The 12,445-nt window shown below is 37.1% G+C and overlaps 1 protein-coding gene across 2 annotated transcripts in view; it reads left to right on the forward strand.

Moving 5' to 3' along the window:
• Positions 1-12,445, forward strand: part of EML4 (echinoderm microtubule associated protein like 4) — a 183,424-nt gene that overhangs the window by 130,719 nt on the left and 40,260 nt on the right. For both annotated transcript variants that reach the window (XM_011978187.1, XM_011978188.1), the window contains 3 exons: positions 7,190-7,313; positions 9,165-9,314; positions 10,985-11,054. In XM_011978187.1, the coding sequence (XP_011833577.1) occupies positions 7,190-7,313; positions 9,165-9,314; positions 10,985-11,054 (344 nt within the window). The remainder of the gene's footprint in view (positions 1-7,189; positions 7,314-9,164; positions 9,315-10,984; positions 11,055-12,445) is intronic.

Raw genomic sequence — 12,445 nt, forward strand, 5'->3', positions numbered from 1 at the left:
ATTTTGTACTTGGTCATATTTTTCAGACCCAAGTTTTATGTTTGCTAATAAAACTACTAATATTTAGCAAGTACTGGAACTAGGAATTTTTTAAATCTATGAAATAAGAGAGTTAGATTGTATCCTTCTAAATTCCCTTTTGGTTTATTTGGGTCTCTACATTTTATGATTTAACTATTTTTATAGCTAGATCATTGAAAGGGGGCAAAATCCAAACATCCTTACAGATTCCATTGTTTGATTGGAATTTTAAAATACTGAATTATAACTACAGAATAACTGGATCGTTAACTGGGACTTGAAATCTTTTGTCTGCATCAAGAACATTTTTAAGAAAGTATTTTAGCCTTCCAAAAATGTTCCTTGTCACTTTCTACTATAAAATTATAGTTAATATTTCTGGGATTTTGGCTATCCTTCTATTGTTTAACTCCGTGGTTTTGGGAAGTAGAGCCTGATAGTATCAGAGAAAAGGCTCAAATTGAGTAAAGATTCTTTAATTTTCTGCTTGCAGAAATCAGGTAGCATCACACTCTCCTACCTTTTAGTTAAATATAAAACTCAAATTCCAGTTTAGGGGAGCCTATTTAGTTCTAAAGATTGTAATACACAGATTACAAATGGATTCCTAAAATGGAAACTTTCGGGAGAAAGATGTGTTAAGTTGTAAGCAATCTAGACGTTCAGAAGGCTTTCTACAGGTAGTACCCATTACACAAATAATTATAATCATAGTCCAAATCCCTGAAGTTCTGCTGTTGCCTTTGAATGGCTTTTTTTTCTTTTTAAAAAATCTCAAAGACCAGAAGTAAAGCAAGCTTAAAAAGAAAATCACTGGAGGAACTGATCTTGGAATGGAGTATGCCCAGTGCCATCTCCTTTCTCCACTCTGCCTGAATTTTAACTTTTCCATTGCTACAATTTGTGAGCAATTAGTAAGTTTTTGTAAGGATCTTATATAAATTACTTTAAAAACCAATTATTTATGCATGAGTATGAACCATTTTGAAAATATGGCTTTGCTCAGAACACCTGAGATAACTGTCTCAAAAGAATGGGAGTTTTGATTAGGGAATATGATAACCATTTTGCAATTTGGGACACCTTGGAGTGTCAGATGGCCTAAGGGAGATGCAAAAGTAGAAGAGCAAAACCCAAGGAAACTGAAGGGGAAGCATTAGGAGGAATGGGGGAAGGACACAGAAGGGAAAGTTCAACATCAAGTATTTCAAATTTTTACCTAACAATCACTCTTTCCAAAGATAGTAGAGCAGAAACATCTTCCTCTTCTACTGTCCTCCCTAATTTCCAGCTGTTGGGATTCAGAGCTCAAGCTAGTACTATTTGGATTGAAAGGAAGCTGTGTTGCCACCTTGTAATTGGACTAGCCTGAGGCCCTTACCAGTATCTGAACAGCACTGCCTAATGGAAATACAATGTATAACACATATGTAATTCAAATTTTTCTAGTCAAATTTTTAAAAAGACACATGTAATATTAAATTTTAATAACAAATTTTTAACTCAGTGTAGCCAAAATACTGTCATTTTGATGTGTGATCAGTATACAAAAATTATTAGTGAGATATTTTACTTTTTTTTCCATATTAAGTCTTCAAAATCTGGTTTGTATTTTATATTTCCAACATATCTCAATTCGGACTAGCCACATGGTAAGTGTTCAGTAATCAGTGTCTGCAATTTTAGACAGAGCAGGTCTAGATCATAGTTTTAGATTGAAAATGTTTCCAGAGTTATAAGTAATAGAATTTTGGACCAAAGTCTAAAAATGTATTTAATCTCTCTGAGCCTTGGTTTCCCCTTCTGTAAAAGGAGGTTAGACTAGGAGAGCTATAATATTTTATCCAGCCCCAACATATGTGTCTCGGGAAATGAACAACAGCCTTCATGAATGATATCCTACAGAATTTCTTCTTTAATAATTAAACTACTCTATCACTGATCAGATTGACTTAAGAATATTTATTTTGTTTGAACATAAGCTAGTAAGTGCTAAAGCTGAGATTCGAACCAAGGTCTGTATCACAAAGCTTGTGTTCTCTTCACCCTCTCAGTCCCAGAAATTTTCACCATACCAAGGTTGGAGATAAAATGTTGAGGCTGTTTATATTTAAGTTAGCATCAGCTTCATTATTGAATACTCCATACTGTGTTTACTATCATGAGGCAGGTAGTTTTCCTCACTTTCCTTTTCTGGACCTCTAGACTTTGTATTTTGTTACTGATCTCCTATTGTGCTTTGATCAGTCCCATCGCCCATCCGTTATTAAGTTTCCTGGTGGTGGTTTATAGTGAAGACAGGCAGAAAGTAGCATTGGGATAATACATACTGACTGTAAGTTTTATGATTGTAAGATCAAGAAGCCTGAGAATCTCAGGAAAAAGTTTGCAGTGAGAATTTGACAATGACTGGGGAAAAAAGAGGGTCTTCTTCATCTATGTATTTTACCTAATGCCCAAGGTAAAGAGTGTCTTAAAAGAAGAGGTTGCAAACTGGTGTTGTGTGCAGGCCACAGGTATGTTTTCATATGGTGTTCTCCCTTTTTTGGTAGAGGAGGGAACATTTTTAAATTGGCAGATTTCACAATAAATTATAGATTTTCTATTTCTTTTGAAAAATAAGAAGACTTAGTAACACTGGGCCCACATTCTTCATGGAGTGGCCTTGCTGCTCCCTCCCTGAGATGGAGTATGGGGTATTTGAATACAATGTCCCCACCCTCAGTCATCGTGTACTCTCCCACTTCTCTCAGTTTCATTTCCTGCAAATGAATTTGTGTTGTTTTTAAGTGTACATAATAGACTCAGCAGAATTCTAGTTTATTTACTTATACTTGCTGTTCTGTGGACAGTCACTTTAAAGCTTAGGAAAAGATACTATAGGGTACTAAATCATAAACAATTGCTAACCAGTGTTTAGAGTGGTCATAAATCCCTTTCAAAGGCAGAAGGATAAATGTTTGTCAAGAACCTCATATTATGCTTTGCAGTGTGATATCTTATTTAATCACTTATAATTCCAAACAGTAGGTAGTATTACCACTTTATGTATTGAGAAAATGAAGCCAGTCTTGGAGCTAACAAAACATGAAGCTAAGATTCAAGTCATAGACTTTTCCAAAGCTCATGCTGTTTTCACTATAATGTATTGCTGGAAATTGTCTGAAGTGCTTAGGTTATATACTTGATCTCTAACATATATGACCAATTTATAGATAGTGAAAGCATTGTCATCCTAATATGCATTGCCATTTTTATATCATATCAGAAAAGTTAGAAGCACTAGATCATGCCTTTACTTTTCTACTTGGTTTCTTAGGCTGCTTGACATTTGATAACCAATATGGTGTTCTCAGCTGTGCCTGTTCAAAAAGGAGACTTTTTTTTTTTCCCTATGACTAACCCTCCCCCTTTGCTGTACCTACGCTCCTTTCTAAGTGGTGATAGAAGCATCTATTAAATGTCTTTTTTATTCAGAACACATTTATGATGTACATCTCTGATCAAAGATCCTGGAGTAAATTCCAAAGGATGAGATATCTGCCTTCAAAAAGTTTGTAATCTTAAAAACTAGAGGAAAAGTTATATAACAAGTTGACACTTGAAAAGAGTAAACTATACAAATAAGAACAAGGATATACAGATCAGGATGACTGCAGAAGTAGGGAATATTTACAGCTGGTCATTTTCTTATCAAATTTCAGCTGTGCTAAAAATCATCAGGAAACAGAGCCCACTCTTAGATTCGGAAGTAATGAAGACATACATCATGTGGTGTTAAAACCATAGTGTGGGAGGCCTTAGCCTGTTCTTAGATCAAACTCTGAGGCCAACTACACTGAGTAATAACAATAAAAATAACTTGAACTTCTCACCCATAACAAGCACAACCTTTTTTTTTTTTTTTTTTTCTTTTGAGATGGAGTCTCGCTCTGTCTCCAGGCTGGAGTGCAGTAGCATGATCTCGGCTCACTGCAACCTCCGCCTCCTGGGTTTAAGTGATTCTCCTGCCTCAGCTTCCCGAGTAGCTGTGATTACAGACATGTGCCACCACACCCGGCTAATTTTTGTATTTTTAGTAGAGACGGGGTTTTACCATGTTGGCCAGGCTAGTCTCAAACTCCTGACCTTGTGATCTGCCTGCTTTAGCCTTCCAAAGTGCTGGGATTACAGGCATGAACCACCATGCCCAGCCCAAGCAGAACCTTTTAATCTGATTGAAGAAATACTTGCAGATATTCAAGAAGTAATTTATCTTTCCTTCCTCTTCATGGTTTGCATTATATAAACTACTGCATTATTACATACTCTTCTCCTTAGGTCGTTTAAGTCATTATTAGAGATCCTAAGGTTGAATCAGCCTCTGGTTGTTGATCACATTTTCAGTCTGGTTCTAATGCTATTTTCATATCATGCCAGACAAGTTGGCAAGTTCTAGACATTTCCCATGTATCTGTACTAAGTCTTTGTCTCTCCTTTAGGTCCTTCTGTAACCATTTCACAATCACCATCAATATTATTAAACCTGTTATATGGAAGTCACTGGGATGCTAGAGGCAGGGTTAAGTGGGGTTTTTTTGGTTTTTTGTTTTCAAAGAAGTAAGAAACAATTGTGGCTGGGTACGGTGGCTCACACCAGTAATCCCAGCACTTTGGGAGGCCGAGGGGGCGCAGATCACTTGAGGTCAGAAGTTTGAGACCAATCTGGCCAACGTGGTGAAACCCCATGTCTACTAAAAGTGCAAAAATGAGCCGGTTGTGGTGGCGCGTGCCTGTAATCCCAGCTACTTGGGAGGCTGAGTGGGGAGAATCACTTGAACCCAGTGGCAGAGTTTGCAGTGAGCCAAGCTCGTGCGACTGCACTCCAGGCCTGGGTGACAGAACGAGACTCCGTCTCGAAAAAAAGAAAAAATTCCATCAATTGCATGAAGTATTTTCTTCTGTAAAATATGTGTAATGTTGCCCAGGCACGGTGGTTCATGCCTGTAATCCCAGCACTTTGGGAGGCTGAGGCGTGCGGATCACCTGAGGTCACGAGTTCAAGACCAGCCTGACCAACATGGCGACACTCCGTCTCTACTAAAAATACAAAAAAAAAAAAAAAAAGCCAGGCATGGTGGCACATGCCTATAATCCCAGCTACTTGGGAGGCTGAGGCGGGAGGCGGATGTTACAGTGAGCCAAGATGGCGCCATTGCACTCTAGCCTGGGCAACAAGAGTGAAACGCTCTTTAAAAAATAAAAAAAAATAAAAAAAAGATGTGTAATATGGATTTGATTCCAGACTTGTGTTTTTTAACATTTTAGTTTTAGACTGTGGCAGTTCTTATAAACACCTATTGGTTTATGTAAATACAAGACACCTATCCTGCCAATAAGAAAACTGTTTCTTAGCACTGTCTTGAAAATCTCGGAGTATGACATTTGAAATCTTGAGGTCATGTTTTTGTTTTCTGTTATTGCGAGATTTTATATATATGTGTGTGTGTGTGTGTGTATGTGTATGTATACATGTGCCACATTTTCATTATTCAGTTGAGTTTAGGTTGTTTCCACATCTTGGCTATTGTGAACAGTGCTACTGTGAACCTGAGAATACTGATATATCTTCAAGATACTGATTTCAATTCTTCTAAAAAATACCCAGTAGTGGGATTGCAGCATCATGTGGTAGTTGTGTTTTTAACTTTTTGAGGAACCTTCATCCTACTTTCCATAGTGACTATACCATTTTGCATTCCTACCAGCAGTGTACAAGTGTTCAAGTTTCTCCACGTCCTCATCAATACTTGATGCCTTTTTTTTTTTTGAGACAGAGTCTCGCTCTGTCTCCCAGGCTGGAGTGCAGTTGCGTGGTCTCAGCTCACTGCAAGCTCCACCTCCCCATTTCACTCCATTCTCCTGCCTCAGCCTCCCGAGTAGCTGGGACTACAGGCCGGCCGCCACCACGCCCAGCTAATTTTTTGTATTTTTAGTGGAGACGGGGTTTCACTGTGTTAGCCAGGATGGTCTCGATCTCCTGACCTCATGATCTGCCCATCTCGACCTCCCAAAGTGCTGAGATTACAGGCATGAGCCACTGCACCTAGCTGTCTTTTTATTATTATTATTATTATTATTATTATTAATAGCCATCCGACAGGTATAAGGTAATATTTCATTGTGATTGTGATCTGCATTTCTCTGATGATTAGTGATGTTGAACAGTTTTTTATATACCTGTTGGCCGTTTTTATGTCTTTGGAGAAAAGACAAAAGAAAAAATGTCCTTAGTCCATTTTAAAGTCAGTTATTTAACTATTGAGTTCCTTATATATTTTTGAGATTAACCCTTTATTAGATATATGGCTTGCAAATATTTTCTCCTGTAGGTGGCCTTTTTATTGTTGATTGTTTCCTGGCATAAGAAAAACTTACGCCATTTAACATCTGTAGGTTCATCCAGTAGTGTGGTAGACATGGTTGTTGTCTATCCAAATAATCTCACTCTTCTTTTCAAGTGTTAGGAAAACTGTTGTCACAAAATTTTCTTTTGTGTTTTTCTACTCAGCCTTCCTGGCCTTCTTGTAGAAATGTGTCAACTTAGATAAATTATATTTTAATTTTGAAAAAATTATTCTCAGTTAAGGAGATGGCCATTGGTTTTTTTTTTCCCCTACGATGTTTTGGACTAGGACTTTCTAGTATCACTTTGTTTTCTATATGCTGTATAATGTAGTTGGCGCTCTGTATCCATGGGTTCTGCATCCACAGATTCAGCCAACCATGGGTGGAAAATATTTGGGGAAAAAGATTGTCTATTATACTGAATATATGCAGACTGTTGTCATTCTTTTCTGAACAATACAGTATAACAACTATTTACGTAGCATTCACATCATATTATGAGTAATCTAGAGATGATTTAAAATATACAGGTTATATGCAAATACCATTTTGTGTCAGGAAATTGAGCATCCATGGATTTTGGTATCTGAGGAAGATGTTCCTAAAATCAATCCCCCATGGATACAGGACTACCATATAACAAAAACAATTGCATATAATGAGGCTAAACCTTTGAAGTAGTCATTTTTGTCTTGTTTTTATTGTATCGCATTAATAATCCACTTTTGTATGACTATATAGAAAATATGTATGACTTAACTTTTGTCTTGTATTTCAACAGAAGGAGAATATATTAAAATGTTTATGCGCGGTCGGCCAATTACCATGTTCATTCCTTCTGATGTTGACAACTATGATGACATCAGAACAGAACTGCCTTCTGAGAAGCTCAAACTGGAGTGGGCGTATCCTTCTCTATCATTCATTTGCTTTGTCTCTAGTTTGACAAATTACTTAACCTATTCTCTGTCAAAATTGTCTTTATACAAAAAAAAAAAAAAAAGTAACAGCTACTTAAATAAAAGGAAACATCAGGCCAGGCGCGGTGGCTCACGCTGGTAATCACAGCACTTTGGGAGGCTGAGGCAGGCGGATCACAGGGTCAGGAGTTCAAGACCAGTCTGGCCAACTTTGTGAAACCCTGTCTCTACTAAAGATAAAAACAAAAAATTAGCCAGGCGTGGTGGCACACACCTGTAATCCCAGCTACTCGGAAGGCTGAGGCAGGAGAATCACTTAAACCCGGGAGGTGGAGGTTGCAGTGAGCCAATATCAGGCCATTGCACTCCAGCCTGGGCGACAGGGGAAGACTCTGTCTCAAAAAACAAACAAAAAAGGGAGATATTATCTCTAATTCTTTGCTGTTAGCAATTTAAAGCCATCAAAGTTTATATCTTTGTAAAGGACAAACAATATTTTGCGAACATCGTGGCAGGTACTTGTGGTATGCTAGAAAAGGCACTAGACTGGAATTGGAAGACTAGTGTTTGAGTTTTGGCCCTGCCACTTACTCCCTGTGAACCTTAACTTTCTTTACTTATAAAGGGGGTTAATAACCCATACCTCACAGGGGCTACTGTAGGAATTAAATAAAAAAAATCAGTTAAGCATTTTGTAACCTCACATTAACAAGGCTGATTCTAATTCAGAATTAACTTTTCAGCCAGACTTTTTTTTAAATGACTAACTGTTAAAGGAGAGTTTTTCTAATTTCACCTAGAAATTTTCACTTCTCTTAGAACCTCCAAGAAACTCAGTGAAACAAAAAAGAACTAGTAGTTTGAACTCCATTGTCTGCCTCCATTCTCCTATACTTCCTCCCACATCCCTTGCATTATTCCCTCCTTAGGTGGGTATCAGCTTGGACACACTCACCAATCCTTTAATTCTGTACAACGTATTTTTAACAAACATTCTGCTTACCAAACTGTTCCTGGCTATTCCTTATTTATCATGTAGGTCCAGCATAAATATCCCTTTTCCAGATAGGCCTTCTTTTGGTCCCTCCCTTCTCTCTCTTTTTCTCTCTACCTAAATTAGGTCTTCCATTTAGGCTTTCTCCTAGCAGTCCGTTTTTTGTTTTTTTCCCATAATTTGTAATTTTATATTTGGTGATTATTTGTTTTCTTTGCCAGAGGATAAGCTCCAGAGACAGGCCCTACATTTTTTTGTTCAGAACTGAATATTCACCTTTATGCTTGATACACATTAGGATCTTAATATATATTTGTCTGGTAAATGAGGAAGCTAAGATTTAAACATATTAAAAGAGTTAGGTTGCACTAGGGCTAATGGCGGGATATGAGTTTTCCTTTTCTTGGGCAGGTGGTGGGGGCGGGTGGCGACAGTGTCTCTGGGGCCCAGGCTGGAGTGCAGTGGCACGATCTTGCTCACTGCAGCCTTGACCTGACCTCCTGGGCTCAAGTGATTCTCCCACTTTAGCCTCCCAAGTAGCTGGGACTACAGGCATGGGCCACCATACCTGGCTAATTTTTTTTTATTTTCTGTCCAGACGGGGTCTCACTATTGCCCACACTAGTCTCAAAAACTCCTGAGCTGAAGTGATCCTCCCACCTTGGCCTCCTGAAGGGCTAGGATTACAGGTGTGAGTCACTCTGCCCATCCAGGACATGAGTTTTCTAGTTCTAGTTCAGTTTTCTTCATGGTACCTTCCTAATTCTATAAGTATACATGAAAAATCTGTTAACACCTTGAAAACTGTGTTTATTTAAAACCTTGACTCTTTTTCTATTAAGATACGGTTATCGAGGAAAGGACTGTAGAGCTAATGTTTACCTTCTTCCGACCGGGGAAATAGTTTATTTCATTGCATCAGTGGTAGTACTATTTAATTATGAGGAGAGAACTCAACGACACTATCTGGGTCATACAGACTGTGTGAAATGGTTGGTATCATTTAACATTGGTTGATTTTCTTTCAAACCCTCATTTTGTATTTTTTAAATTTGGGTTTTGTTGAAAGTGATTTATTGTGGAAAGCTCAGAATGTAAAAATATTGTGGGTCATCTGTTGAATATATTTTAAAAAGAAAAAAAGACTTTAGACCTCCAAAATGGTGGTGTGGTATCAGCAGCAACAAAACACATCCTCCATAAATCATGATTGGAACCTCTTCTGCTTTCTCAGATGTCTTACAGTCCTTCTCTTCTCTGGTCTGTAGTATGAAATGTATATAGGACAGACTGGACATTTTCAGGTTTCTGAAAGTGATTATTGGTTACTTAATATTTATTGAGGATTTGTCCTATGTAGATCAGTTTTAGACTTGAAGCTTTATTCTTTTGGAAAGAAAGAGATCATAGCTGAATAAGGATCATAAGTATGCCATAGGATGTCAAACTACAAATGTGAGAATTCCTTTTAAATGCTTAGGCATTCTTTTAAATTATTTTGTTACCTTTTAGTTAAATGCATTTATTTACTGCTTATTAATATTTTCCAACTTTTTAAATTTACTACCCTTTTCCCCCCTTAGATCCAAGGACTGACTGGATGTTTTCTAACATTTAAAAGCTGTTATGTCTATACTATTCTGACACCTGTATCTTTATCTAGAAAAAAATTAATAGATGACTATTAGAATATTACATAGATATTGAACTTTTGGAGTTGATTAAAATATTGCCTTTTACACTCGCAGAATAATGTATGTACAAAACTATTTACTGCAGCATTGTTTGTGATAAAGATTAGAAACAGCCTAAGTATTTTTCAGTTGGGGACTTACTGGTGAGGTTGTGGTGTACCTACCTATAGGCCACCATTTAAGCTGTAAAGAATGAGGAAGCACTTTATGTATTAATATGTAAATATTCCTCTCATGTATTCTTAAGTACAAATATTTAAGAACAAGAGAATGTTCACAGTGTTCAACCATTGTTGAAAGAGTCTAGATACGGACATAAGGATGTCTTTTTCAAAATTTTGCTAGTCACTTGTATACGTACTGTGAGTAATTTAGGTACATATGCTACACTACTTCCCATTTCTATTTAAAAATTCCTTGCCTCAGTTTGACTTACAAGAATTTAGCACTAAGAACTAATTAAAAGGTTGAAGGCACTATGTGTGAAGATGCTCATTGCTGTTTTGTTGAAAAGTAAGAAATGGCCTAAAAGATGGAAGAGCTGTCAAGTCAGCATGTATGAGGATTATGTAGCAAAAGGAAAAAATGCTTGTAACTTTAATAGATTAAAATTACACAGCACAATATTGCATCTTCACTATAATAAAGTCATGTGATTTGTATGCCTATGTGCATGGACTAAAAAGGAACTTGAACAAATGAAAACAGTTCATTAGCATGCCACAGGTGTAAATAAATATTTTCTTTGAACTTAATGTTTCATTCATCTGTGCAGCTTCACAAATAAAAAGTACAGCTGAAAATTCAGAAATCTTCAGATATTTGATATTAGTTTGATTTGCTAAAGAAAACAGATAAATGTGTTCTTTTAATGATTAAAAACTGCTTATTTGAAAAATGTCTATACAAAGGTATTCTGCTGTTTCATGTTTCCTGTGTTTAAAATCATTCTTAATACTGCTTTTTAGCCTTGCTATACATCCTGACAAAATTAGGATTGCAACTGGACAGATAGCTGGCGTGGATAAAGATGGAAGGGTGAGTGGCATAGCGTTATGCATTCTGTACCTAGAGACATTGCTGTTAGAGTGGAATCTATTGTAATTTTAACCACAACTCATTTGTTTTATTCTTTTGAAATTTAAGTACTGAGGAATTTCTAGTATAAGCATGGAAAAAACATTAGTGTATAAGAACACTTTAAAAGACAGAGTCATACTAATAAATTTTGTTTCTAAAAAATAAGTGTTCTCCCTTAAACTATTTACTATAAAAATGGGAAAACTGATATGCTCATTACATTTTTCTTTATATAAAATAACTTACCAGTGTCTGCCAGAAGATACTGCAGTTTCCCTTAGTTGAAGGACCTGTTGATCCTTATTTACTTAATTATTTATTTATTTATAGGGGTGGAATCTCACTTTGTTGCCCAGGCTGGGCTCAAGCTCCTGGGCTCAAGGGATCCTCCAGCCTTGGCCTCTTGAGTGAGTAGCTGGACTACAGGTGTGTGCCACCATGCCCAGCTAACTCTTGATTTTATATGTGACTAGAACTGATACGACTTAGAGTTTCAGTTACTGTTTGATATTATTCAGTTGGTTTGTATAACAAATACCTTATTTCTAAGGATCAACAGTGAATATTAATGGTGACTGAGTAACGTATGTATGACTATACTCATGACGTTCTCAGGCTTCAGAGGAGTGGAAGGTTTCTACAGGATAACTTCTAAGACCCCTTCCAGTTGCAAATGCTGTTTAAGGGCTGTTTAGTAGTTTATTGGACATTGATTAAAAAGTGTTATTTTCTCAGGAATGAAGATTAGTAATGCTAAAAGCAAAGTATCCAGAGCAAATTTGCCTAGAATTAGAATCCTGACTCCACTTTTTTTTTTCTTTCTTTTTTTGAGATGGAGTCACACTCTGTCTCCCAGACTGGAGTGCAGTGGCACGATCTTGGCTCACTGTAACCTCCGTCTCCCAGGTTCAAGCGATTCACCTGCCTCAGCCTCCTGAGCAGCTGGGGCTACAGGCGTGCGCTACCATGCCTGGCTAATTTTTTGTATTTTTAATAGAGACAGAGTTTCACTGTGTTAGCCAGGTTGGTCCTGATCTCCTGACCTCGTGATCCACCCGCCTCAGCCTCCCAAAGTGCTGGGATTACAGGTGTGGTGGGCCACTGCGCCTGGCTGACTCAACCTTTTAATAGCGATATCACTTTGGGCAAGTTATTTAAATCTCTGTATTCCAATTTCCTCATCTGTGAAATGATAATTATAATAGTGTACCTATAGCTCATAGGATTAAATGAATTAATATGTGTCAGAATAGTATGTGTAACATAGTAAATACACAAGTTATTTGCTGCTATTGTTATTTTCACAGTATAAGAAAATACCTACTTAAGATTTATTTGGGGGCATGTCT

This window comes from Mandrillus leucophaeus, unplaced genomic scaffold (genome assembly GCF_000951045.1).
Source record: "Mandrillus leucophaeus isolate KB7577 unplaced genomic scaffold, Mleu.le_1.0 Scaffold190, whole genome shotgun sequence".
Classification (NCBI taxonomy): domain Eukaryota; kingdom Metazoa; phylum Chordata; class Mammalia; order Primates; family Cercopithecidae; genus Mandrillus; species Mandrillus leucophaeus.